Source organism: Mercurialis annua, linkage group LG3 (assembly GCF_937616625.2).
Source record: "Mercurialis annua linkage group LG3, ddMerAnnu1.2, whole genome shotgun sequence".
In the NCBI taxonomy this organism is placed as follows: domain Eukaryota; kingdom Viridiplantae; phylum Streptophyta; class Magnoliopsida; order Malpighiales; family Euphorbiaceae; genus Mercurialis; species Mercurialis annua.
The window spans coordinates 685163-712753 of record NC_065572.1 but is presented as its reverse complement, the minus strand read 5'-3'; the positions used below and the strand labels follow the sequence as shown (position 1 = coordinate 712753).

The 27591-nt window shown below is 30.8% G+C and overlaps 4 protein-coding genes across 4 annotated transcripts; 2 read left to right on the top strand and 2 right to left on the bottom strand.

Annotated features, from left to right (window-relative positions):
* Positions 1–243: 243 nt before the first annotated feature.
* LOC126673977 (pyruvate dehydrogenase E1 component subunit beta-1, mitochondrial) lies at positions 244–4436 on the top strand. Its single transcript, XM_050368314.2, has 16 exons — positions 244–374; positions 536–597; positions 677–739; positions 893–973; positions 1090–1116; positions 1211–1273; positions 1369–1455; positions 1690–1815; positions 2101–2234; positions 2315–2387; positions 2509–2574; positions 3275–3313; positions 3392–3516; positions 3612–3726; positions 3917–4023; positions 4154–4436. Exons 2-15 carry the CDS (start codon positions 574–576, stop codon positions 3983–3985), a joined length of 1092 nt encoding a protein of 363 aa, XP_050224271.1. The 5' UTR covers positions 244–374; positions 536–573; the 3' UTR covers positions 3986–4023; positions 4154–4436.
* Positions 4437–6869: 2433 nt separating this feature from the next.
* LOC126673477 (uncharacterized protein At2g33490) lies at positions 6870–12382 on the top strand. Its single transcript, XM_050367632.2, has 11 exons — positions 6870–7271; positions 7641–7713; positions 7801–7875; positions 8491–8552; positions 8636–8704; positions 9204–9232; positions 9354–9561; positions 9639–9887; positions 10329–10382; positions 10723–11761; positions 12139–12382. Exons 1-11 carry the CDS (start codon positions 7149–7151, stop codon positions 12147–12149), a joined length of 1992 nt encoding a protein of 663 aa, XP_050223589.1. The 5' UTR covers positions 6870–7148; the 3' UTR covers positions 12150–12382.
* Positions 12383–12758: 376 nt separating this feature from the next.
* Positions 12759–14882, bottom strand: LOC126673478 (leucine-rich repeat protein 1-like). Its single transcript, XM_050367633.2, has 7 exons — positions 14644–14882; positions 14432–14564; positions 14206–14277; positions 13462–13605; positions 13312–13383; positions 13157–13228; positions 12759–13057 (listed from the first exon to the last, which is right to left on the bottom strand). Exons 1-7 carry the CDS (start codon positions 14714–14716, stop codon positions 12982–12984), a joined length of 642 nt encoding a protein of 213 aa, XP_050223590.1. The 5' UTR covers positions 14717–14882; the 3' UTR covers positions 12759–12981.
* A 7823-nt stretch (positions 14883–22705) lies between these two features.
* On the bottom strand, positions 22706–24855 carry LOC126674340 (leucine-rich repeat protein 1-like). The gene is given in 8 exon segments (XM_050368776.1): positions 22706–22917; positions 23057–23109; positions 23204–23287; positions 23367–23510; positions 23730–23801; positions 24450–24582; positions 24770–24812; positions 24814–24855. Coding segments are annotated over 8 exon segments (606 nt in total). The 5' UTR covers positions 24841–24855; the 3' UTR covers positions 22706–22867.
* Between the last annotated feature and the right edge of the window lie 2736 nt (positions 24856–27591).

Below are 27591 nucleotides of genomic sequence, written 5' to 3'. Positions count from 1 at the left end.
AAATTAACTATATGAATCAAATTTTATATTAAATTGATCAATAAAATTAAAATATGTGACAATTGTTTATTTTTTATAGTTGAGGGGCCAATTGCCACTTTAATCAACCATAAAATGGCTCCTCTGACTTTCCAAGTGTCACTTCATGTGGCTGTTTTCGAATTAGCCCCCAAGGATATGATTTATTAACAGTTAAGTCCCCGCCACCAATAGAAATTAAATTAACAATAAAAAAAGTCAGTAGAAAAAGATCAATAAAATTAAAGCATGACACATATTGGTTTAATTCATTTGATAGCCCAAAATTAATCTTAACCGGATCGGATCTACTCCTTCAACATTCGATTAAAATTCTCAAGCAAAAGAAAATTTAGGTCTGTTTTCTCTCTTCTATACCATTTTAATCCATTTTATTCTCCACCGTTTATCATTTCTCCGTCGCTTCATCACTACCAGATAAATCTAGGGTTTTCAATTAGCTCGAGCTGCTCAGTTATTGTTATTATTTTAATTAGCTGCGTTATTATTGTTGCAGTAATCGAGTGGAGGAAGAAGAAGGAAGATTAGAGAAGTATGTTTGGGGTTATAAAACAAAAAGTGAGTGCTGGTTGCGATATAATTTCAGTTTTTTTTATCATATGTAATTTGATTATATTTTTAATGAATTTTTTTGCAGGCTTTTGAGCAGTCTTTGCAGAGGATTCGTCCATGGAGGGCTTACTCATCCGCCGCCAAAGAGGTAAATAATCTGGCTCTTTTTGTCTAATTTAGGCTTCAGGTTTTATTTTATTTTATTTAATTGCACTTTTTGCAGCTTAATATAATACATTCAGATCTCATGTACTGAATTTGTTGTTGCTATAATGATTTATATGATATTTGTAATGTGTAGATGACGGTTAGAGATGCATTGAATTCTGCTCTTGATGAGGAAATGTCTGCTGATCCTAAAGTTTTTTTAATGGGGGAAGAGGTCAGATAAATTAATTGGAATGAATAATCTTATTTTATTAGTATATTTTACTCGATTTCGGATTTGATAGTTGAAGATGCTTATACTAGACTTTTGGTTATGTGGAATGAATGCAGGTTGGAGAATACCAAGGTGCTTATAAGGTTAGGCTTGTTCACTAGTTACCACAGAGCTAATTTGATGAATTTCACTAGTTGCCCAATTCATGTACTGATGTACATGTTGTTGTTTTTGTAGATATCTAAAGGCCTTTTGGATAAGTATGGCCCTGAAAGGGTTCTTGATACTCCTATTACTGAGGTCACCGTTCTTACTTTTCATTTCAATGATTAATTCATATTTGTATATTCGTACAGTTTTGTCTTTAACATGTTTTATTTTTATGCATTGAATAGGCTGGATTTACCGGCATTGGAGTTGGTGCTGCTTACCATGGTCTCAAGCCAGTTGTTGAGTTTATGACATTTAACTTCTCTATGCAGGTTTGTAGCTGGTTGATATACTGTTTACGACTAGCCCTGAAACAATTTATTCTGTTTAAACTTATAGTTGAATATTTATTTTTGAATTGGTACTAGCTAAAGGTTTTGCAGGTAGATTTGTGTTTTATGGTGTATTTTAGTCTTTTGGTTGCATGAAACCATGTTTTGGGTGACAGGATGGAATAATTTTACGTTCATTGTTTAATTGATACAGCTGTTATGCGTTGGATGCAGGCAATTGACCATATTATTAACTCTGCTGCAAAATCAAATTACATGTCCGCTGGTCAGTTATCTGTACCCATAGTCTTTAGAGGACCTAATGGTGCAGCTGCAGGAGTTGGTGCCCAGCACTCTCATGTATGGTTCTGAACTTCTAATGATTTATTTTCTACCTGTCATTGTATACTCCGTGTGTTTGCTTTCTCAGTGATGCATTAGTTTCTGAGTTAAGAGTCGACTCATGCGCCGTATTATTTTCTGTATCTGCACATGAATTTTTTTTAGTCCTCTTCACTTGTAGTGTGCTAAGCCTGTATATTTATGTTTCTTCATATCTCCAGAGCTTTCCTTTGTAATTCATTTCTTTTTTTGCTATGAAGACTAGGGAGGCATTTAATGGTGCATCGTTTGATTTCTTTGCAGTGTTATGCGTCATGGTATGCCTCTTGCCCAGGACTGAAAGTGCTTGCCCCTTACTCATCTGAAGATGCCCGTGGCCTTCTTAAAGCTGCTATAAGGGACCCTGATCCTGTTGTTTTCCTTGAAAATGAGCTGTTGTAAGTATTCATAATAGTTTCTTTGTCAACAATGCTATCGTTTTAATATTGTGAATGTTGATAGATATGTTGTGCTTCAGATATGGTGAGTCATTTCCTGTTTCAGCCGAAGTACTCGACTCCAGTTTCTGCCTTCCAATAGGAAAAGCCAAGGTACCATTCTGGACTCTAGAAGATTACTCATCTAAATCTTTCTGCAGTTAGTCTCTGGCTCTTTGCAGTGATTCTTCTATCATCATGCCATTTAGACTGTATAAATGTCTTCTTTTAACAGATTGAGAGAGAAGGAAAAGATGTCACCATTACAGCCTTCTCTAAAATGGTTGGATATTCCCTCAAGGTTCGTTTTCATTACGTTTAATTCTTATGAAAATGCGTCTTATTTGTATCTGGCATGTTTTTGAATATTACATATGGCAGATAGGTGCACTAGGCCTAAATTAACTTGAGGTGAAAAGATTAATAGATCAAAATTGAAAATGCAGAGTAAAGACAATGTATTAATTGAGTTACACGCATGGTAGATTGGTGCACTAGACATGTTATCTTGAGGTGAGAAGATACATAAATCAAAATTAAAAATGCAGAGTAAAAATTGTGTAACTAATGAGTGTCACTAAGTCAATCTGCTTAAGAGCTTATTCGCTTAACATTAATTAGTCAAATTGCTGGAAATTTTGTTGCCTGAGCAACTGGGATTCTGATTTCTATAACTTTATCAACGAGGTATAATGACTGCCCACAATGTGGCAGCTTCGGCATTTCGGTTTGTGTAACTTTAAGGGATTGAACTTGTGTAAGTGTTAATTACTGGATTTCTGCTTTTTTTAACATCTGCACAATTGTTTTTAGTCTCCCTGTCGTGGAACCTTTGGTGCTGCTCGACAGATAGTATTCTGGTTGATCTCACAGTTTATTGTCTCTGCATTCTTATGTGGATCGATTTGTTTGGAGATTATTATTTGTGTTATAACAGTCACTGTTCGTCTGTTTGAGGAATATCTCTACCATCTCATTCAATTCATCTATTTGCTGAACAGGCAGCTGAGATACTTGCAAAAGAAGGAATCAGCGCTGAGGTAAGTTAATATTGAGCATAAAGCTTTCTAAAACAGAGGACTTCTACCCCTTGATGAGAGTAATTATCTGCTATACAGGTAATAAACTTGCGCTCCATCAGGCCGCTAGACAGACCCACAATCAATGCTTCAGTCCGGAAAACCAATAGACTAGTGACAGTGGAAGAAGGATTCCCACAACATGGTGTTGGGGCTGAAATCTGGTTTTCTTCTATCCATCATTATATTTATCCTTTGCTATTAAATTACTCGGACATCATATAAAAATTCAAATGTGTACTTTTCCCCCTTTTTACAGTGCCTCAATTGTTGAGGACAGTTTCAGTTATCTTGATGCACCAGTTGAGAGAATCTCTGGAGCTGATGTTCCCATGCCATATGCAGCCAACCTTGAGAGATTGGCTGTACCTCAGGTCCAAATTTTAGTTTTCATTCTTTTGGGTTAACCATCTGTTCATCAATTTAATTGATTATCATAAAGTATTATTTTGAAAAGAGCTTCAATTTGTGATATTGGAATTTGAATGATTGTCATTTTTATAAATGTTAATAAATGCTGCATTTTTTGGCTAAGTTATTTATAGTTGGCTTATGGCTGTGTAGATTGAGGATATTGTCCGTGCAGCGAAGAGAGCTTGTTACAGATCTGTACCAGTGGCTGCATCAGCTTAATCAATACTGATTCAGTCCTGAAACTTTTTGAAGCTCAGGTTAGTTTGTTGATGGTTTCTTGCTTTTTGGGGAGGGCGCTATTAATCTCTCTTTGTGCTTATTTTTCTTTTTTCATCTGTCTTCCTGGTCTTTCGTTGAAAATAGATACTATTTAATTTCTTTTTTCAGGTTATCTAGAGACTGTATTTTTTTTACCCTTCTTGACACACTTCTGAGGAAGACTTGGAAGGAATACCTCATTGAATAACACTGAATGTTAATGATCATTGAATAACATGGAGAATGATGACAACAGAAGAAGTTTTGTGTACTGTATTGTCATATTTAGGCCTATAATTTTCATAAGCCGAAGTTTGAATTTACATGTGTTCTATATGCTACATTTTTGTTCATGGAAATGTTTGTTGATGCTCTGTAGATCAATCTTCAAATGGCATGTTTTGTTCACTTATTTTGTTTTTCTCCAAAACCTATACTGTCTTTGAGCTATTTGGTAAATACTTGGCACGGGAGGTCTTTAAGTAGAATACACAGAAGTTATAGCACATCAGTAACAAACATAGAAGAAGTCTGACTATTGTTGATTTAGAATGTAGGATCCAAGGGTCCTAGATGTTTTCTGAAACATTTTCTTTCTTTGTTTAGAATCCATGGGCCAAAAATTGCTAAAATTGCAAATATTTTGAAGCTTTGGTTAGAATTGTGAAAAGTTGAATTTTCTAGTTCATTAGGCCTTGCCATGTCGGCATGATTTTTGATTTTTTTGACAGCACGGTCTAAAGGTTAAATTTCCTTGTTCATTAGGCCTTGCTATGTCGGCATTGATTTATGATCTTTTCACAGTGTGGAGACCATGTCGCTATGAATTGGCTAAAATTATCGAGAGGCTAAAATTATGGAGAGGCTAAAATTGTAGAGGTTTAAAGCTATGATTGAAATAAAAAAAAGATTGGATTATCTGGTCTATTGGTCTATTGAAACTTCTATTGAACCCCATTCCTGCTGACCGTTTATATCCGTCATTGTTATTAAATCATTTTCATAGAGCTTCAATTGGCTTGTATATGAACATGGTCTTTCCACTTTCCCACTGCCGGCCAGTGTGAAGAAGAAACATTTTAGGAAACTCATGGATATTATTTAAATCCATCAACTTAGATACCAAGAAAACAGGCTTTTTTGACCATAGAAAGTCTATCAAGTCTTTAAATTGTCGTTTTTATTTTCTTAAGTGGTCTTCTCTGGTGCAAAATTTAGTATGAATCTAATAATGATTTCTATAACGCCAACAAGACTAAGAAAATTAAGCGGTATGTCTTGGTCCACACATGTTGATGGAATTTTGATTAACGACCACAATTCAACCACTAAGAATACTCATATTTGTTTTTTTAGCGAAAGCTATGTGAAATGGAAAATAATAACAAAACGGAACTTACAAAAAGCATAAGATGCACGAATAAAAAAAATCAATTGCCAAGTTTAGTATTGGTGCTGGTAAAGCCATTAAAATTGAAGATTTTGTAATGGCATAAGGTACAAAAATGACCTAATGTTTACTTTGTGACTCATTTGGCCCTTTAATGTTTTTCGAGTCTCAAAAATAACCGTAACGTTATCAAAGTGGAACAAATGTACCTTCTGTCCAATACGGAAGGTACATTTGTTCCACTTTTATAACGTTAAGGTTATATTTGTTCCAATTTAGTAACGTTAGGGTCTCAAAAACTCGAAAAACATTAGGGCAACGACTAATTGTATGCCACATCAACCGAGTTAACGTTCAAACATGCTACCGTTAGACGGAGGGCATATTTGTCCCACTTTGATAACGTTAGGGTCATTTTTGAGACTCGAAAAATATTAGGGAGCCAAGTGAGCCAAAGAGTAAATATTAGGGCCATTTTTGTATCTTAACCCTTTTGAAATTAAACAAAAATAAAACAAATTCTTGGAAGAAAAAAAAAACATAAAACAACAGGTCAAATATGATGTTTTATTATGATTAAATAGATTTTATCATAGTCAATGTTGCAATTGCCCTCATTCTTTTTCACTTTTATAATTCCACTTGTATGTTCGGCATTTAAATCATATAGATTTATGATAAAAAAGAACATATAAATTCTAGTAGGTCAAACTTTCAATACTATAAACTATTGAATTATTCATTTGGAATGCCTAAAAAAAATGTACAAAAAAACAATCTTACTCTACCAAGACAGAAAGGAAAAATCAGAATCGACTTTAATAAGACAACTATTTTACGTCTAATGTTATCAAAAAAACTATTTTTTTAAATGTATCCACTCTTTTCAAAGTTGTAAATTGATCCAAGACTAGTTTACGAAAAATCTATCTAGTTTTTCAAAATCGATTATTATATCTACATTGGGTGTCAAGTTTAAACATGAACTTATAATATATCCGAACTACGTGATATTTCAATCGGCAACTTAGTTTTAACTAAAATGATTACATATTAAATTGTTATGTAGGTATGATTAAATTAATTTTAAAAAATTGGATAGATTTTGAATGAATTGACCAAATAAAAATAAATTTATAACTTTTGAAAAATTTGAATAAGTAAAAAAAAGAACTTTTTTTTCCAATAACTCTATTTTAACTTTTAACAAGAGATGACTAAGATTTAAAGTTTATCTGTAATTATGTATGGATCTCTCAAAAAAGATAAGTTTACATGTATGATGACTATAATTTTTTTCACCTTTTTACTTTATGAAATCATTTAATTAAAACTTTTTTTTTGAAGAAGAGAATGTATCATTTGACCATATAATCATTTCTATAACATTTTAAGCAAGCAAAAATGATCAAGAAAGAAATTAAAAAATATATTTAATTAATCGATGAATTTAATCAAGAATTATTACTATATTACGGTCAAAGATATTAAAATATGAAGAGTGGGAGTCATATGTTTGTAGGTGACGCAACGAAAAAGGTCGAAGGAGCGAGAGGATTGAATTGAATGTGTATGTGAATTTGCGTGTCGCAGTTCGACAAAAAAACATATTGAAACCGATTCAATTTTATTCAATTCAAATCGCATTTTCTTTTCAATTTCAATTTCAATTTCAGTTTATATATCGAATTACTCCGTCTGTGTGAGAAATTAAATTAAACTAAATTAAAAAAAATGAAAACGTCACTCAAGAAATTGAGAGAATTTGCTCTTCGCCATGGCGAACACAACAGCAATGACGGGAGAGAATTTTCTCATCCTTCTACTCCCGTTGATGAGCTTGCTCAAGCTTCTCTGGTAATTTTTTTATCATTAATAATTAATTCCGCGATTAGATTTATCTGTTTATTTTGTTCGATATGATTTTGAAATTGTTTGGTTTGTTTGTTGTTGATGTAGATAATTTGAGGGGGGGAAAAAAGAAAAAAATGTATTTTGTGGTAGTAGAGTTATTTAATGTAATTGATTTGGTTTAATCTGCAATTATTGCTTTATTTAATTAGCTAAGTTTGCATTTTTTAATTCAGAATCATTGTTAGTTAGAGCTAGTAGTTTGGATCAGCTAAGTATTGTAGATTGAATATGTAATACTTAATGATTGTTCATAGATAAATTATTATTTTTATCTATCTGTACCTTTAGTTTAATTGTTTTAAATTAAATTAGGATATGGAGAACATGGGAGATTGCTATGATAGCTTCCTTTCTGGAGCTGCAGCAACTGCTAATGGTGCATTTGGTATGTACTCCTTTTCTTTTAATTTCTCACATTTTTTCTCGGTTTTTTTCCTGATATCATGTTCTTATATAAAATTGTTTTTCTCAGAATTCTCAGAAGCATTACATGAAATGGGTGCTTCTCTTCTCAAGAGAACATCATTGAATGATGATGAAGAATGCGGTAAATTCTGTTTTGTTTGATCTGGATAGTGTGACATGTTTTTCTCTAAGACCTTCAGCATCTAAACTATGCACAAGTTCATCCCCCGCCCTTTTTTTGTGAGCTAAATATAGTTTAAATCAGGAGATAATTCTTGTTCATGGTAATTATCATAATGCTGGATGCTTGAGTTATGCATGATAAATCTAGATCATAATATTCTGTGTATTATCACTCGCAAATGTACTTAATTTTGAAAGGTAGAGATCAAGCTGATTGTGTTTATAACTTCAGTTTCATAGTTATTATGACTGTCCTTTTTTTTTTTAAAGAATGTATAATTAGGAAAAGCTTGTTTTGCTTGATTTTGTTTCCGTTGATCAAATTCAATTTCAGAATGCTTTATCTATTTCAGGTTATAGGAATATTTATGTTCATTTAGTCGGTGCTACAATCATCAATTAATTTGATTAAGCATTATTCAAGTCCATACTTATTTAAATCCTGCTAATTTTAGATAAATTCATTAATTATCTGGGCCCATAAATGCATAGTTATTCCACAAGGCTATTCATTCCAAAAACGTGTCGACTAAAATAACAGTCAGTGAAGTTGAAATCTTTTCGTTGTGTGCAGATAAAGTACTACTGATGTTGGGAAAAGTGCACTTTGAACTCCAGAAACATCTTGATAAATATGTGAGTCTTATTATAAACATTTATCACTATTAAGTATTAACTTTCTTTGACTTTGTAATGAAGTGTGTGAATATGTGTTTCAGCGTTCTCACATATTCAAGACAATTACAGTTCCGTCGGAGTCTCTTCTCAATGAACTTCGAAATGTTGAGGTATATTTCTAAATTCATTGATATGTATTCCAATTGGGTCAATTAAAATTTAAAATGATGTTTTTTTTCCTAAGCATAAGTTCCATCTTTTATCATTATCCTTCTCACCTCTAAGTTATCTTTTTTTTCCTTACATACTTGATCTAAAGTCTTTTTCATACGTATCTTGCTACAATCATTTTGCACATGTTTTGTTTAAATCATAACATTCCAACTAGGATTGATGTGGTTTTTGTCTTGTGCTTGATGGATTAGAAAATTTGTCTAATAGGGAGGTCAAATGGCAGAAAAAGGAAATTTTCAAAGTTGTATCCCGGAAAATGTGTAGAATGGAGAAAAAAATCAATATAGTTTACCCGTCAAATTATGGGCTAAGGCTTAGCTGAGTTTTCAGCTAGACTTCATAGATGTATATAGACAGACAAGCTCAATTACGAATCATTCTCTCGCTTAAATATGTAAATTCAGTTGGCTAAGTATTTATTCTCTACTCATGCAGGAGATGAAGCGACAATGTGATGAGAAAAGGTTTGGACTAATTTTCAAGACCCCTACTTTTGGTCATATCTAAATTTCTTGTACAATCCCCAAAGTGTTCATCTCATAATTATGATAGAAAAGAGTTCTTATTCTGTCACTTTATCTACAGAAATGTCTACGAGTACATGAAAATGAGGCAACAAGAAAGAGGAAGGGGAAGAAGTGGGAAGGCGGAGACCTTTTCTATGCAACAGTTACGAGAAGCTTATGATGAATATGATGAAGAGTCAACCTTATTTGTTTTTCGTCTGAAATCACTAAAGCAAGGGCAGTCACGAAGTCTATTTACACAAGCAGCACGGCACTATGCTGCCCAGGTTTTTATTCTTATGCCAATTTTCTTGTCCTTTCGGACATTGTTTTACGCCCGTTTGACTTTTTCTTCTTGACACAGGTGCGCTTCTTCAAGAAAGGTCTTAAATCTCTTGAAGCACTTGAGCCATATGTGAAATCGGTTGCCGAACAGCAACATATAGATTACCTCTTTGATGGACTTGAAGACGATGATGGAGATGATGATGACAATGACGATAATGAAGAAGATGATGATACTTATGATGAGCATGATGATGGTGAATTGAGTTTTGAGTATGGCCAAAATGACCTTGAGCAAGATGTTTCTACGTCAAGAAATCCAATGGAGGTAAAAAAAGTTTACTTTGTTGTAGTTTAAGGGCAGCTAATTTAATTTTAGTTTTGCAATACTTTTGATAACGAAAGTCTCACAGGAGGTTATTTATTATGTCTATTTGCAAAATCTATACAAACCTGAGGTTATTGATGGACCTGTTGATGCTTGCACTTAACTTGTGGAAGCTACATGTTCTATCTTATCATATGATTCAAAAGATGTTTAGAGTATTATGAAAAAAAATTACGCATAAGGAGTTTAGCTTGATATATATTAAACAAAAGTATCAACTGAATAAATTGTGTATTACAGTCATTTATGAAAAATAATTGTACTTTGCCTGTTCAGCTAATTATAGGTTGTTAATTATGTATGCCAAGGTTTGGTCAAGCTTTTCTTTACGATACTACTTATTCTTTAGAACTTCATCTTATTGTATGACAATTTATGCAGTTGGATATGGTGGATGTTACATATCCCCAAGTTGCGACTTCAGATGCTTTAAAGGTAAACCAACCCTTCCTTTTTTCCAATTCATGCTACTACTTTTATCAAGTGACTCTCCTTGTGTGCTTTGAACTGATAACCAACTGAATTGCTTTGAAATTTAAATAAATATTAACTGAGGATTACTAGTCTTTATGCATTGTCATGGATGCTCATATGAATGATTTTGTTCTTGCTAAACTTTTGGATTGCATTTTCATATGTGAACTAGGACTTTTTTTTGAAATTAAATGAGTTTTGTGCATGGTTATTTGTTTACATGTTTTATTTGTTGAAGACCCCATATCCAATATTAAAGCACTTTTAGTGTCTGTTGTAAATCTATTGCACATGATTACAGGAAAATCGAGATAGAAACTACAGGAAATCCTTTTCTTTTAGAGGAGATGTTAGGATAGGCAGCCAATCTGCCCCAATCTTTGCAGATATTAAATCTAATCCATCTGAGGCAATCAAACAGCTGCGGCCATCATTTTCAAAAAGGTTTAATGCGTATGTACTCCCCACTCCGGTTGATACAAAGATTTTAAATTCTACAGGATCAAGTAAACTAGTTCCTCAAGCATTAAAGACAAATTTGAATGGACAAACACAAAATTTGTGGCATTCATCTCCTCTGGAACCAAAGCAACGTGAAAAACTAGTAGGAGATGAGAAATTTTCTAGATTTATGGTCCAGGATGCTGAGTCAGTGCTCAGGGAAAGTAACAAATATTCTTCCTCCACTCAGTTACCCCCTCCTCAAACAGAAGGACATTTCATTTCGAGGATTGACCCACCGGCTGCTTCTGATTTTAAGAAGGTTAAAAGATACGCCTTCTCAGGTCCCATTACAAGTAAGGCGTGGTCAACTAAACCAATTTTAGCAGAACCTGCTGGGTCAATTTCTGGACCTCTTTCAGAAAAACCAACTGTGCAATTACCATCATCATCTCCGAAGGTATCACCTAAAGTATCTCCTGTAGTATCTCCTAAGCTATCTCCAACTGCTTCCCCTACTTTTGTGTCATCGCCTAGAATAAGTGAGCTTCATGAGCTACCTAGACCTCCATCCAGTGCAACCTCCAAGTCTTCAAAGTATACAAGTTTTGTTGGTCATTCAGCTCCATTGGTGTCTAGAGGACATATGCGTCCTACTATGGGTAGATCTTCGGTATGGAATGGAGCATCTCCGTTGCCAGTACCTTCCCAGGCTGTCACTCGCAGTTTCTCCATACCCTCGAGCAGAGCAATGAATTTGTCAAAGCCATTAGAAAGTGTGCGGAGTTTAGAGATGATTGAAGATATAAACTCTCCTCCTTTGACACCAATATTATTATCCAATGCTCAACCATCCACAACGGGGTCTCCAAATGTCAATCAAACCATTCATATTAGAGGTAATTCATAATCCTGCTACATTCATCTACTAAAGTTTTGGAATAAATTTCTGTATGAGAGGTATATAATTTCCATTTTAAGTGGTAAAGAAAAAGTAATTACTATTTATTAATGTGGTTAAAGTAACAGAAGTCATAACATAAAAATTGAATCTAATTAAGAAATGAATTGGAATACGTCCAACTTCGAGCAGTGTAATATATATATGAACTTATCAGTAATGCTGTAGAGTCTTAGATATGATTATCACCTAGTTGATGTAATTTTCAGTAATTTTAAAACATTTATGCCCCACCACTTTCTAGCATTATTTTGTTTGTTTCTATATTTGAATTAGCATTTCTCGGTCTCTAAAATGATAAATTTGTTGATGCAGGTGCAGATTGATCCCGTTCTTGCCAAATTTTTGTTTCTAGTTTTAGCAAGGAAATTTTGAATTAGTAGTAGGTGTAGATGTGCAAATATAATCTTTAGATCTTTTTTTTAGTCCATTATTGTCTCTAATCCATTTGTTAATCTCTACGATGAGCACTTGGCATGAAAGTTGATTGCCTTGATGTTTCATCTGATAAGAAATTTTGGCATTTTCCTTCAGAATTTAATTACATAAATCTTATCTCCTTCTCCGTCTACCTCTTCCTTATGATGGTTAAATTGATATATTGACGGATTAATAAGCCGAATTTACACTTCGCCAATGCATTGTTCCCTGTTTGAAGCCAAGGATTTCAATTTTGTTGTAAATGTAACCAAAATTAGTATTGTTTAGTCTGTATTTTTGTTTCTCCGTTGGGCAACCGCATATTCACGTCACTAATTTACAGGTTGAATTTGAGAAGTTGCTCCTTGCAAGGCTATAATTCTTTTTAGGTAATCTATCTCCATACTGCGGTTTTATCGTCACTAAGCTGTTTCATACGTCATAATTGTATATATTTTATTCGAGGATTATATATATTATAAGCTAACAAATGTTCCACCATTGAAGCTAAAGTATAAACACGTAACTGACAGCATAATTCCATTAATTGATTTAATTCTATGTATAGTATAATAGTTGGCCTGTTGAAAGCCAAAAGATGGTTGAGGAGCACATATATGCTCTACCTCTACAAGTTGTGAGTTTGTGCTTGAAAGAACATTAAAGATTCTTCTCTAAACATAAACTGGATTTTTATGCGTAAAGATGATGTAGCCTTCTCGATATGAAGAGTCATAGTTAACAGCTTCCTCCCGCATCATATCTCACAAATCCCAGTAGTTCCGGTCCTTGTAGTCTCGAATTATTCACGAAACTGTCTCCAAATAAACCACAGCAAAAAACCACAATTAAAATCCATTGTAAATTAAGCAAAAAATAATGGGTAAAATACTAAAATTAGTCGATTAATTACCTTTCTTCAGAGAACTTAGAGAATGAAGCAGAGGTAGGAATTGTGCCACACAAATCGTTATTTGAGACATCACTGCACATGAACATATTTATCAAAATTATAGTTTGATTAAAATATGGCTATATTAAAACAATGGTTCTAAAATGACTTATTACATGATCTTGAGGTTAGTTAATTTAGTGAGTTCTCTTGGTATGCGACCGGTCAATTTGTTACCATTCAGTCTCCTGCATGGATATTATGTAGAACGTAAGGCCAAACCAAATACATTATATGATCTTATAAGACAAAAAAGAAATGCTTACAGGAACTTGAGGTTGGAGAGGTTCGATAGCGACGCAGGAATGGAGCCAGTTAGGTTGTTGTGGTAGAGATCTAAGCTCACTAGACTCTTCAAGTTCCCAAGTTCCTTTGGTATTGGACCCTCCAATTCATTTATGTACAGTTCCCTTCAACAACCAACTCTTGCACGTTAGATCATAAGTTCAATACAATGCATAGTAGGGTGTCAAAAAGGATAGGCGAATTGTGTTGATACGATTATGGTTAACCTGAATACAGCTCATTAGTAACGGTGTTGACTTGAATACGACATAAAAACTAATTGGTTATGTGCGTCAATTCATGTAATTCATTTATGGGTCGATTATGGGTGGCAACAATACGATGGTTTATTCTATATTTAAAGGAGTTGAATATGAGTCATATACCAATACAATACGTTTAACTTATTTATTTAAAGGAGTCGAACAAGTAAAATCATTAAATCAACACAATACATTTAGCATATTTAAAAATAACGTGTTAGGTCGACCACATAACATGACAAGTTCTAAGTTGTACCATAAATGGATAGACCAGTTTATGATACAAACATATTTAACATGTAGCATAACTGTTAATTTTATGTTAATTAAGTGGATCGAGTTTACCTGTCATGACCTATTTTGACACTCCCGAAGCAGATGATTGCAAACAAATGATGTCTAAATAAGTGCATAGTGTCTAAATAAGACCCATAAAATAAAAAAGTTGAAGCATGTGCTTACAGGTACTGAAGACGCTGAAGCTTCCCTAGTTCAGGTACTAGCCTGCCGGATAGCTTTGCATTTCCGAGGTCCCTGCATGTATCCGAATTCATTATTTGCAACAAAATACACATTGATTTAAGATTAAAGTAGATAAATAGGCAAGAGGCAAAGACATAAAGCAAATCAACACAAATAACCTGTCTGAAAAGTGAACCAAAAACCAAACAACAATAACAAAGCTTACAGGCGGGTGACCCGATTATCAGCATCACAAGTGACATGAAACCAAGTACAAGGATCCACCAAAGTCGGATCCCAGCTCTGCAAAACAAGTCCCGGATCCTTTACTGCTCTCCTTAATGCATATAGTGCATCCCCTGTTCATCATCATCATCATCATATTAAAAGCTTGTACTAAATCAGACAAGAGAAAGAATGAAAATGTAAATATGTTACCTTCAATATTGGCATGTGCGGGTAATATAGCTATAAGAACTAAAAGATTGATCAAAACACTAGAAATCTTCATTAGAGAGAGGACTTAATTTTGATGTTATAGTTTATAAATATGGTGAGAGAGACAGGAATTAAGAGTGGTAGTTTCAAGAATGGAACTAATATTTGTTGGAAGAATATTTATAGAGCCCATAAAAATAACTCATCATTATAATCTATGCATGTTTATTTCTACCGAGAAAAGGAATAACTTTGAATTGAAAAGCAAAAAGAATCCATGTTGGTTCTGATGCCTACTTAAATTTATTAGGCCAAACCGACGGTGAGGTTCTGTTTTTTTTGAGTACATACAATAACCACGTCATTTTTACATCAAGTCAATGAACATTTGTTATAGTAATTTTTTTAATAATTTTTTTATCATTAAATATTCCACGTGGTTAGCGCACTATTGGTTTATCACACGAATGATATGGCGCAACAATTATATTGTATAATTAACCGTATTTTTATCGCTATATTTATTGTTGCTTTTTGAAAGTTCTCTATTCATTAGATCTTTGCACTTCAGAGAATTAGTTTAATAGGTTTTTTCTGAACGGAATTTATTTGCGTGTGTGCAGTTGCCGTTATTATTACCACGTAAAAAAATAATGTGGGTTTGGTTTAATGAGTGAAGTTTTTAAATTTTTATTATTTGGTCTCTCTTCAAATTCGGTCTCACGCATGTTCCACGACAAGTGTAGACACATTCTGGGTTTTTTTTAAAACAAGTTAGTAATTCAAAATAAATTAAAGAGCAAAGTACTCTGAAACCCCACATATGTCATAATTCATGCTTCAGCTTCTTCTAATTGAAAATCAAACGATCTCTCGTTTTTATTTCAATTAATATTTTAGTCCATCTGTCAATTTTTGGTGTTAGTCAACTAAGTTGACAGAAAAAATAATGGAGAACCATACCATTTTTTTTATTTAGTTTTTTGACTCGGTTGACTAACACCAAAAATGGACGGAAAGAGTGATTCATTGACGAAAATAAAATGAAAAAGTATATCGTTTGATTTTCAAATATGAAGGACGGAAATATGACATGTGAGAGGTCAAATAGGAATTTCTTTAAAATTAGATACAGAGGATAATTGTTTTTAAGAAAAACATATAAATAATGTACAATCTCTTAAGATGGATTTGGCCAATTTATTATATTGGTCCAAAGCAACCCTTGGACGACTTTATCCTCATTTACATATTCCTTTCTGGCTTTGCTGGACATGTGCAGTGACTTTGTTAGTGTAGCGAGCAGCAGCATATGTTGCAGACTAGAGAAGTCATTGTTCACCTAGCTAGGACCACCGTTGGTCCATTTTTTTTGATTTTGACAATTTAGGATGATTAACAAGAACAATAAATTCAAAAGATATCATCGCTCGCTTGGGGTTTCAATCAGTAATTACCCGGAAAATTTAGTCATGGGATAAATTGATATTTTTCTGTACTAATCACGACAGAATTATATTCACAATTTTTTATCTAGATAAAACTTGTGTCTCCCATCAATTCATAACAAGTACGCGCTTTTTTATACAATACATGCATGCTACTTCTAATCTATATATTTAATAATTGTCTCATGTTACGAGACTCTCATGTATGATTCACAATACTATAAGGCGAATTAGGTTCATGTAATAATATGTTTTTTCATCTATCTTTTAGCTTGGACCACCTATGGTCTATCTATAAGTTTTTCATAAGTTAAAGTATTAAAGAGAATAAACATAGCAATAAATTCAAAAAGAAATGATTAATCTGTTACTAAGTGTAAGTATATGTTCTTAGACCAACTTCTATAGTAGACATTTGTAAGTGTTGAGTTCAGTATGTGTTGAAATTATTGTGGATAGAGGAGAATATTAGAGTCAGAAAGTTGTCGAATTTCAGAGTTTCAATGTTCCCTTATTGTTTTATACAAGCAAGTGTGTGGTGATCCGAAATTCACTTGTTTTATAGATATACACTTTTATTTTGGAGGAATTTGCACAAAAGACTCTTTTTTAAAATTTATTTATTCTTAATACCTCAATTTCAAAAATTTATTTTTTTACTCTATTTTTCTATTGTTTTTAGTTGTACTCTCAACAACATATTTGTATTTTACTCTCCTTTTAAACACATGCATATTTTTTTTTCTTTTTTTCTCTTTCTTTTCTCTCTCTCTCTCCTCTTTTTTTCTCTTTCATTCTCTTTCTTCTTCTTCGTTTTTTCTCTGCAATTTTATCCTCTCTCCTCTTTTTTTCTCTCTATTCTTTTTCTCTTTCCTCCTCCTTCTTCTTCTTCATCTTTTCTTTTACTTTTCTCTGTAACTTTATTTTTTCTTCTACCTTTTCTCTTTTTTTTTGAGAGAAAGACTGAACTTTATTAATCAACTAAACGAATTAACAAGTTCCGTGACCGGGTAAGGAACATCACCGTCACTAATACAGTCTTTGCCAAAAAATACACCCCATTTGCCTAAAGCATGAGCCACTTGATTACAATGTCAAATTAATAGTTTAAATGCATGACACATTATGGATGAAGGTGTCAAATATGCAAATATTAATTTGACACCTATTTTGGTCCAATTAAATTAATAAAAAATTAATTAAGTAGATTAATCTCAACCATTGATTTGGTTACGTGATGGACGTACCGGATTGAATTGAAATATCTATATAAAGGATGGAAATTGGTCCTCTCTCTAACACACCAAAAACACATCTCTAACTCCATCTAAGAGTGTGATTAAGAAATTACGGGTTAAGGGAGAGAAATCAATTTCTCGATAATGGCTTCAAGCGATATTCCTCTGGGAAATTCAAGTAAGTTTTCTATCAATATTTATTTACGGTATTATGAAATTATTTAGTTTTAAAGATCCTTAGATTTACGTTAATGATGTCTTGTTAATGCAAAATATAACAAGTCATATTATGCAGTTAATTACGTTTAGTTAAATTCTGTCTAAGGAGGTCGGTATTAATTTAAGCGGTCCGCTTGTGACCCTCCAATCTTTCCTGGGGATTTTTCTATTGTAATTTATATATGACATAATATGTGACTCGTATAATTGTTTGCATTATCTAACAAGTGGTATCAGAGCGTATGGTTGGAAAAATTAAATAATTTCTATATATAATAGATTTACGTATAATTGATAGATTTATGTTAATTAATAGATTTATGATTTAATTACATATAAAACATAAAGTTCATGATAGTTAATTTAATTATTAGTTTATGATGAAATTATAATTTACATGTGTTTTATATATAAATAAATATATTAATTGTTATAGTTTAAAGTTACCAAAGTAACTTAAACTAGAATGAATTTGACGTATATAGTTTAAAGTTACCAAAGTAACTTAAACTAGAATGAACTTTATATATATAGTTTAAAGTTACCAAAGTAACTTAAACTATAATGTATTTTAATACCATAATAATGTATAATGTTTGACAATCGATAAAAAAAATTAAAAATTTATTCAAAGATAAATTATTATTTTATGATTGTTGAACAATATTAAGATATTTTAGTTAAATATATTTAATTATTCAAAGATAATAAATATATTTAATTAAAATGTGATATCATTATATAAATGAAATCCAATACAAAGAAGAAAGTTTGTAATTGAAAGAATTGAAGATATAAAATGATGGGTAGTAGATGAGAAACGTCTTCTTCTTCTTCTTCTTTCTATGTTGTTTTAAATTATTGTACTATTGTTTTTTAGAATTTTTTCAATTTTTTTTGAAGCAATCGTCATTTTTCTTCATTTATGATGTTTTGATCTAGTTTTCAAACGTTTTTTAATTAGTTTTAGAAATCGTTTGAAATTGTTTTTTAAAACTGTTTTATATTGTTTGAAACATTTGTAAAGGGTTTATAACTGTTTTATACTATTTGAAACTGTTATTTTTTAGACTATTTAAAATATTTTCTAAAAACTGTTTTAGATTGTTTGAGACATTTGTAAACAGTTTGAAACTGTTTTATACTGTTCGAAACTTTCGTAAACGGTTTGAGACTGTTATATACTGTTTGAAACCGTTATTTTTTAGATTGTTTGAAAGTGTTTTTTAGAAACTGTTTTAGATTGTTTGAGAACTTTGTAAACGGTTTGAAACTGTTGTATAATGTTCGAAACCTTTATAAACAGTTTGAAACTGTTTTTTTGAAACTGTTTGAAACTGTTATTTTTTAAACTGTTTGAAAGTGTTTTTTAGAAACTGTTGTAGACTGTTTGAGACCTTTGTAAACGGTTTGAAACTGTTTATTTGAAACTGTTAGTTTTGAAACCGTTTGAAACTGCATTTGAAACTGTGTTTGAAACTGTTTGAAACCGTTTTTAATAGATTTTTTTAATGAGAACAAATAAATTAAAAATTTACAGTTTTCGTTGTTTTTAAAGAAAGTTATGATCGCTGGATTTGAATTTCAAGTGAAATTTGAAGCGATTCGATTAGGAATTAAAAATTCGAGCGAATTCAAAACTATCAATAAAATTTTAAAAAACAATAATGAAATCGTAAGAATTAATTTCTTGTAATATTATGAGCTGAAATTAGAATAAGTTTGTTGATTTGTTAATATTTTTTTTAAAAAATAAATTGAAAAGATGAAGGAAAGAAGAAGAAGAAGAAGAAGAAAACGAAAAGAAGATAAAGAAAAAGAATAAACCGGATGTAGAGTAAATATGGAGTATAGAAACAAAATAAAAAAGTAAAAAAGTAAACATAAAATACTATAAGGTAGACAAATAAAGGTGGAGAATTTGGATTAACAAATGCTAATATTTTTCTTTTTAGGTATTTTGCTAATTCTCTCTTTATTTTATTTTCTTTAATCCATTATGTTTTGTAATAATATCTTTTTTTCCCTTACAAAGAGAGGTAAAGGCCAAAAAAACTTAAAAAACTCTACGGATACTGTCTTTTATGGTAAGATTCCGACGTGCATTCCTTTATAGATGGCCAATTTAATCCGTATAACAGTTGACTTCTTTGTAGGTATGGCGAATACAAATATTCCAACTTATTTTCAAGAAATTTCTGATAGCACCAAAGAGGTTGGTACAATGGGGAGCATCCGAGAGCTCTGATTGTAAAATTAAGCATCTCCTGATGAATTAACTATACCTAAATATTCAAACACCTTCATTATTTTTGGCAATTATGCAAAGTCTTTTTAATACAACATACAATAATAATGCTTTTTCTGTCTCACAAAGATATGCGATTTTGATAAACACAAGTTTTTAAAAAAATATAATTAAATTTGTTAAATTTAGTTTTTTTATTTTCAACGGCATTTTTCTAATTTCGTCGCCAATTCTCTGTTTCTTCACGCTATTCTATCTATCTATCTATCGACCGATCCATCTCTCTATATACAGATATTCTTTTTCTTTTGCTGATTAAAAAATAGAAAGAAAAATTGAAGCATTATTCTAGCTATAAGTCAACTGCGAATCATATTCTGTCTAATGCATGCAATAACTTGCCAATTGAATTTCCCGTCTCTCTTTTCATCCTCACTTCAACTATTTTTAACAAATTCGTCCCAATTGATCAATCAGACTTTAAATTTAGTTTCATGCATGTCTTTTGACTTCAATATCATTTCATACTTTTTTTCTTTTGCATATGCAATTCAATAGAAACGATTCATCACAACAGATTAAAGAAAAAACAGCCTTTTTAAAAATGTTGTTGGGTTAGATATTAGGGAAAAAGAAAGGTTCCTTCTTAAAAGGAGTGATTTGACAAAGCATACCACTAAGTTGAAAATAGCCATTATGCATCATTATTTTTATTTTCAACTTTAATGATGGATTTGGAAAAAGTTGGAAGAAATGTTAAAAAAAGAGGTTCATCTTCAAACATAAAAGATTTATTATATGGGTCTATTAATTGAGTGTGTAATCACAGCCGCACGAATTCATTTCCATGATATATTTATCTCATTTTCTAAATTTATTTAGAGTGCGCTTGGATAAAGGTGGATTTGAATTTGTACTCTTTAGATTGTATAATTTGTTGAATTTGGATTTGACTCAAATTCGAATTAATTTTAATACATACAAATTTGAGAATTTGAAATAACTCCTATAACTTATAGATTTCAAATAATTTCATTATTTTTATTGTATTAAAAATTAACATATTAAATTAATTCAGTAAAAAATCGATTATAACCCGATTCGAATAGAAAAAAAATAAAATTTTTATCCGACCAATATTTTTCCGAATTTTATTTCAAAAAAAAAAATTCTAGAGGAAGAGCATGTTTCTTCTTTACCGAGATATCCGCCGCCGCTGTTCGAAGGTAATTATTTTCCGGAATTTTTTCTGAAGGATCGGGCTCCTCCTCTTTCGAAGTACTCGCTGACGCCGTCCGACGGACATTTTCTCCGAATTTTTTTAATCCAAATATCTTTTTTCGATTTTTTTTGGAACTTTTTTTTATTTTTTCCAGAATTTTTTTCTACAGTAATTTTTTTCCGGAATTTTTTTTCCCTAAAGGATTAGGTACCTCCTCTTCCAAGGTAACCGATGCCGGCATCAGACGGAAATTTTTTTCCGACAATTTATTTTTCTGTTGTTTTTAATACACATCTTTTTTCGAAAAAAATTTCCAAATTTTTTTCTTCTGAAGGATCAGAGTCCTCCTCCGAGATATCCGCTGTTGGCGTTTGACCGGAATTTTTTTTCGACAATTTGTTTTAATCCACATATATTTTTTTAAAATTGTCGGGTTATTTTTGTATGTTTAATTCTTCGCCATGCGCTCTCCTCTTAAATTATAAAAAAGCACATTGTTTTCAAATTCATTGCGACATTGAATTTTTTTTATAAATATAATTCACTGGTTTAAATAAAATTAATCTTTTGATAAGATAAAATAAATTAACGGGTTTTAAAAATTCATTGTCCTAAAAAAATTAGTATTTAAAATTTCATTGTCTTAAAAGATTCATCGTTTAATATATTATTACATACACGCGCGCGCGCGCGCGCGCACACACACACATATATATATATATATATATATATATATATATATATATATATATATATATATATATATATATATATATATATATATATATATATATATATATATATATAAAATAATAAACTTATTTTTATACATCTATTAATTTTACATTCAACTCAAATAAAAAAAATTAAGTTCATAAAATTTGAATGCAAGATTTCAAAACTATTTGGGGCCAACAAGAATTACTAGTGACCATAGTACTATTAAAGTTAACCCATTAAGGACATAATGTGTGGAAAAGCTGAGTTCACTATGATTAGTCTGTCTAAAAGAATGATTATGAGTCAAAGATCAGTTTGGTTTGAATATATTGGTCCAATCAACACCAATTAGTCTCATCTACTTTAATTTATTTTTTTATTCAAAGTGGCTTTATTAGGTGTCTCTTTGTAATTTTTCAATTTCAATCGTACCACTAAAAAATTTCTTATATACTTTGTTTGCCATCATTTAATTTGATGGCTCAAAGCAAATGGTTATTCTTTGTATGCATGCATACTAATTTTAATCTATGCATTGTTCAGTTTCTTACACCCTTGATGAGTTTAGACTAATTATTTTTTATTCAATTTTATTTTATAAGTCATTTGTGTTAAACATAATAAATTTAAAAATTATGAAAATATAATTTATCAATAACTCAAATATAAGTTTATCCATTGCAACTAAATTCTAACTAAAAGAACTAAATGTGTAAAGAAATTGCCTTCAAATTTCTTCCTCCAAGAGAATACTCATGTAATATATTTTGGGCCAAAAGTTGGGCTTTTCATCTTTGATATCGACTCAATATGGACTAACCAAGCCAAATTTTTGTCCATTGGGAGTTGAATTGGCCACCAAGTTAAATCTGGACCAAGACTTAAATCATTTTTACTGTCAAATATATTAAACTAACTACTATTTGGAAAATTCAATTAATTAAATATCATATTATAAGTCTGAACATTTAACCACTATAAATGTATATTTATTAGCTTTGGTGAAATGTACAATATCACAAACTGGAAGACTTATTCATATAAAATAAGGAATACAATACAAGAAACTTTATTCTGTTGCATTATGAATTGGTAGAATCAAGTGCACTTCATTCAACCTTCACAGGGTTCACTTTGGAGGAGCTTTAGGATCTTGTACAATAGTTGTAACAGCAAATTCTGTCAAATAAATAATAATTAAATAAAATTTAATAAATTTTAAATTAATTATAAAAGCTAATGACTAATTGAAAAGGCAGATAAAATGTGCGTCTATAAAATTTATATATATTTTTAAACTAGAGCAAAAATAGGTTACCTTTTGGATTATTGGCTCTAACAGTTCCACTAAAATAATTATCCGATACATTCCTGATAAATTTTAAAAATTTAATTTAAAGCTAAAATATAACACCCTTTGATTAGAAATATGATGTCAAAAAAAAAAATAGAATGAGAAACTTACAATATGATCAAATTGCCTGTTTCAACAAGGCTAGTAATAAAAGTCATGGGTAATATGCCGCTTAGATTGTTACTGTTCAATCTTCTGTTGAACATAATGAAATTGGATTAGCGACCAATTTGAAAATTCTAAAAATTATGAGGGCATTAAATGTAATACTTACACAATCCGCAAAGACCCCAAGTTAGTAAAAGATGATGGAATGGCCCCAGACAGATAATTATGGTCTAAACCCAAGCTGATTAGCTTTGTTAAATTCCCAATTTCTGATGGGATAAATCCAGTAAAACTATTGCCAGATATCTCCCTGCCAATTAAGGAAAAATGTGTCAAAATGATTCCATGAAATTTTAATCATTGATATTTTTTAATTTAATTAAGTTTTGATAATTTTAACTCAATTTAAAAGGTTAATAGTAAATTCTTAACCCAATTCTACTATTCACCATGGGTTAGGGAAGAGATTCCATAATATATTATCTATATGATTAAAGTTAATTGAGTTACAAATAAAGATAAGGCTTACAAGTATTGAAGATTGGCGAGTTGTCCAAGCTGAGGGATAAGGGGTCCTGCTAATCCAGCATTGCCAAGGTCCCTTTAATCAACAAAGTCAAATATCAACTACTCAAAAAAGGCAAAAAAAAAGGGCAAAAGTTTCAAAAATATAGTTTTTCAAAAATATTTTCTTTCAATGCTTAAAAAATTTCATTTAAGCACCTAAAAATTCTTATTTTGTCCACTCCGTATCAGAAATGTACCAGCAATCTATTTTTTTTAGATATTATAGGTAAAAATAAAATAGTAGAAGATGAAAAAAATACGTTTTTAAGTAAAGATGAAATTTTTGGCTTAGAATACTATTTTTAAAAATTAAGTGATTTTTTGCATAATTTTATGGTTAACATAAATTAATAACCAAATTATATTATTTTGTTAATCGAACCGATTAAATCAACCAAAATTAAAATAACCAAATTAACTGAGATCCTAAAAATATATAAGTCAAATCGACCAAATGAGTGGGTAGTTATTTAATTCAGTTAACCAAATAAAAATATAAAAAGTAGTAATTAAAAAGGTAAAAGAATTGGATAATTAGATTGAGCGTAACGTGGTAAAAATTTAAATTAACCAACCGAACTAATCAAAATTTTCAACCTAACTTAACTAACTACAAATTTGACAAGTTCAATTCAAAAAGATCAAATAAATTGACATTAAAGTTTTAGGAGAAAAATCATACAGTCTTGTTACACTGTTATTGGAGTTGCAGGTGACATGAAACCAAGTACATGGATTGACAAGAGTCGGATCCCAGCTTGAAAGAACATTATTCGGGTCGGTCAGAACATTTTTCCAGGCGTTAAGAACATCCACTGTATATTAATCAAATAAAACAAGCTTAGAATATCTTCAATTTAACACAAACTAATAACATACAAAAATTACCGACGAGCTATAACTCAGATGTTATAAAACATAGGACAACATTTCGCTAAAGTAGTGGGTTCTTTTTAAAAAACCAATAACAATTAAAATTACAGAATTTGGTGTTTGTTACACCTTCAGAATTGCAGTCCACGGTGGCTATGGCAAGAGCAATTTTGCAGACAAACTGTAATTCTTGATGCCATTAAAACTGATATTTTTGGCAGAGATATAGCTACTTTATAAATACGCAATACTTGCTACTGGAAGAAATGTTCAATTCAACAATTTAGAACAGTCAACTTTAATAATGTAGTAAAACAAACGAATTTCTTCAATAACTTTCTGGAAACACATTAATTAAAGTTTTTGTAAGGTCTCCAAAGTCCGGCATCTTAATTTAAACACGTCAAAATACTCAAATTTTGATTATAACGGCCATAAATTAATTCATCAAAGGGCACTGCTATTTGGCCCCAAAACCTTGGACACAAAATAGCCCGAAATACCTAATTTCCTATTTGCAAATGTAACCTTTCTATTTGAAATTATACACACGGAGCTCTAGATAATTACTCCATCCCACTCAAAAAAAGATAACACTAACATTAATGTTCACAAACGGTCTAAACTTGCTATTCCCTTTTTTTTTTCTCGATAAATTCTTACTCTTTTAATTTTGAGAAACTCTTAAAATTCCACTATTATGTTCTTGTACTATGTCTTTTTATTTAAAACACACTTATATTTGACTATATTAGTGAATAGTTCCTGCTGATTAAAAATATTTCACATAAAAATCAACTGAAATAAAAAAATATTAATATATAAATTTATAATTTTTTTAAAGAAAAATATATAGATTTAGTTAATACTTCCTCCGGTACTTAATATTTGCCGCATTTAATTATTTTATATAGATTAAAATAATAATAAATATGTCTTAATTTATATACATTTTTACTAAATTGTCCACTTATTTTTAAATCTGGCTAGTATTTTTAGTCCCGCTGAATTATTTATTAATAGGAATAAACTTGAAAAAATAGCAACAAATGTTCTCTTTGTATTCTTAAGCGACAGGTATTATAAACCAAAACAATCTCTCAACTCGACGGATAGTATAGACTGGAAGGAGTAGTATAAAAATTTGAAAAATAACATACATAAAAAATGTTTAATTTTATTTGACACAAAATGTAACCTTATTTTATTAGTTTACTAATTATAAATAAGTTTGAAAATTGTAATACCCCTAATTTTCAAAATATGGAATTTTTGAAAATGCGGTGAATCGGAAATTAGCGGCGGTAGAGTACCGGCTTAGAAATTAATTTTCGGTGTCTAAATGCATGTGATTGATTTATTTGTGATGTTTGATTAATTATTTAAATGTTTACGTGTGCATGGCTACGAAAATTGATTTATTGTGCATGGGTGGCATTTTTGTAATTTTCGGCCATTAATTGATAAAACCGATTTAAAATTATTAAAACGTTAAAAAAAATAGATTACAAATATAATTGTTCGAGATTTGATTTTCCGAGAACTTAAAATTTACCGGAAACGGATTCCGAAAAAGATTTAGTATCTTTCTCGAAAACCGCCTAATGATTGCAAATAGATATTAAATGATTTATTGTCTTGTTCTAGACAATTAAAATTAAGAGAACAAGACACATGGGTGTACAAGTGTCACACATGCAATGAGTTAGAGTCTTGACCTCCAAGCTAAAAGCCAAATATATCAAATAAACCCCAAAAGAGGAAACCTTTCCAATTCTTCTCTCAAAAGAAAAAATTAGCAAAAATCACTCTCTTCTTCCTCCCATTTCTGCCGAACCCTAGCAAAAATAGGAGTCTCCATTTTCTTTCCTTCTTCAAGTATAAACTCTTATATATTCAAAAAGGTATTTAAACACTCTTTTTAAATTTAAATGGTGTAGCTTGTGTTCTTGGTGTGATATGTGTGTATATTTTAAACCATTTTCTACTTGAATAATTTCTTACAAAAAAAGAGTTACCTAGCATGATTTTAAAATGGGTTGTGGTTATTTTTCCTAGATAATTTTCGATTTGGTTAAAGATATGATTTTTAAAGATCAAAACCTACATGCAATGGTACATTTGAGCTAACTAAGATGATCAAAAACTTGGGTAAGATTTGTTTAAAGAAAAATCAAAGTATTTTTCATACTTAAGAGTAAATTCAAGATCAAAATCCATTTAAGCTAGGCCGAATATTTTGGTGGCTATTGCTAAGCTTTGAACTTGAAAAGTTTGTATACTTCTCTTATTTAAAATTTCATGTATGATTGAAAAGTTTGATTCTTTTAGAAATGTGTTTTAAAATGATCAAAATTATGGGTATGGTTTGATTATAATAAATTTTGCTTCTTTAAGCTAAAAATCAAAATGAATAAAAGGTAGTTGATATTTTCGGAAATTATAAAGCTTTTCTTAAGGTTATGTTGTAAAATTTGGGTATTTTAAATTTTATAGAAACCGAAAATATCAAGATAAAAATAAAACAAGTTTAGTTATGAAATGATTAAATTTTGAGAATTTAAAAGGAGATACCGAAATGTGTGGGTTAGAAATATGTGAAAAATAATTAAAAGTTTTAAATAGAAATTGTTTGATATTTTATTGATGTTGCCGAAATATATATGTGTGATCTTTTATGATTATTGTTATATGGTTTATAGAAATTTTCATGTTATATGTGTTGTTTTAGATGAGAAACTTAAATGTGATGCATGATAGAAATTTGTAAAATGTGTTAGTGGATATTTTGTTGAAATGCCGAAATATGTATGTAATTTTTCCATGATTGTTGTGGCATATTTTAGGTAATTTTTGTATGTAATATATATATACATGTTAAGTTGTGAATTGCATGAAATGGTGTAGGTATATGCCTAGGATGCAAATATTTGAAAAATATATTTGAGTGA

Bases quoted from the DNA above. Each gene is read 5' to 3' on its own strand.
- LOC126673977 (XM_050368314.2), top strand. From the start codon at position 574: ATGTTTGGGGTTATAAAACAAAAA. The intron at 740-892 runs GTAAATAATCTG...TGTAATGTGTAG, and splicing joins ACTCATCCGCCGCCAAAGAG to ATGACGGTTAGAGATGCATT. The intron at 2,388-2,508 runs GTACCATTCTGG...TTCTTTTAACAG, and splicing joins TTCCAATAGGAAAAGCCAAG to ATTGAGAGAGAAGGAAAAGA.
- LOC126673477 (XM_050367632.2), top strand. From the start codon at position 7,149: ATGAAAACGTCACTCAAGAAATTGAGAGAATTTGCTCTTCGCCATGGC. The intron at 7,714-7,800 runs GTATGTACTCCT...TGTTTTTCTCAG, and splicing joins AACTGCTAATGGTGCATTTG to AATTCTCAGAAGCATTACAT. The intron at 9,233-9,353 runs GTTTGGACTAAT...CTTTATCTACAG, and splicing joins CGACAATGTGATGAGAAAAG to AAATGTCTACGAGTACATGA.
- LOC126673478 (XM_050367633.2), bottom strand. From the start codon at position 14,716: ATGAAGATTTCTAGTGTTTTGATCAATCTTTTAGTTCTTATAGCTATA. The intron at 13,606-14,205 runs GTAAGCACATGC...TGGTTGTTGAAG, and splicing joins CTTCAGCGTCTTCAGTACCT to GGAACTGTACATAAATGAAT. The intron at 13,058-13,156 runs GTAATTAATCGA...ATTTGGAGACAG, and splicing joins TCTAAGTTCTCTGAAGAAAG to TTTCGTGAATAATTCGAGAC.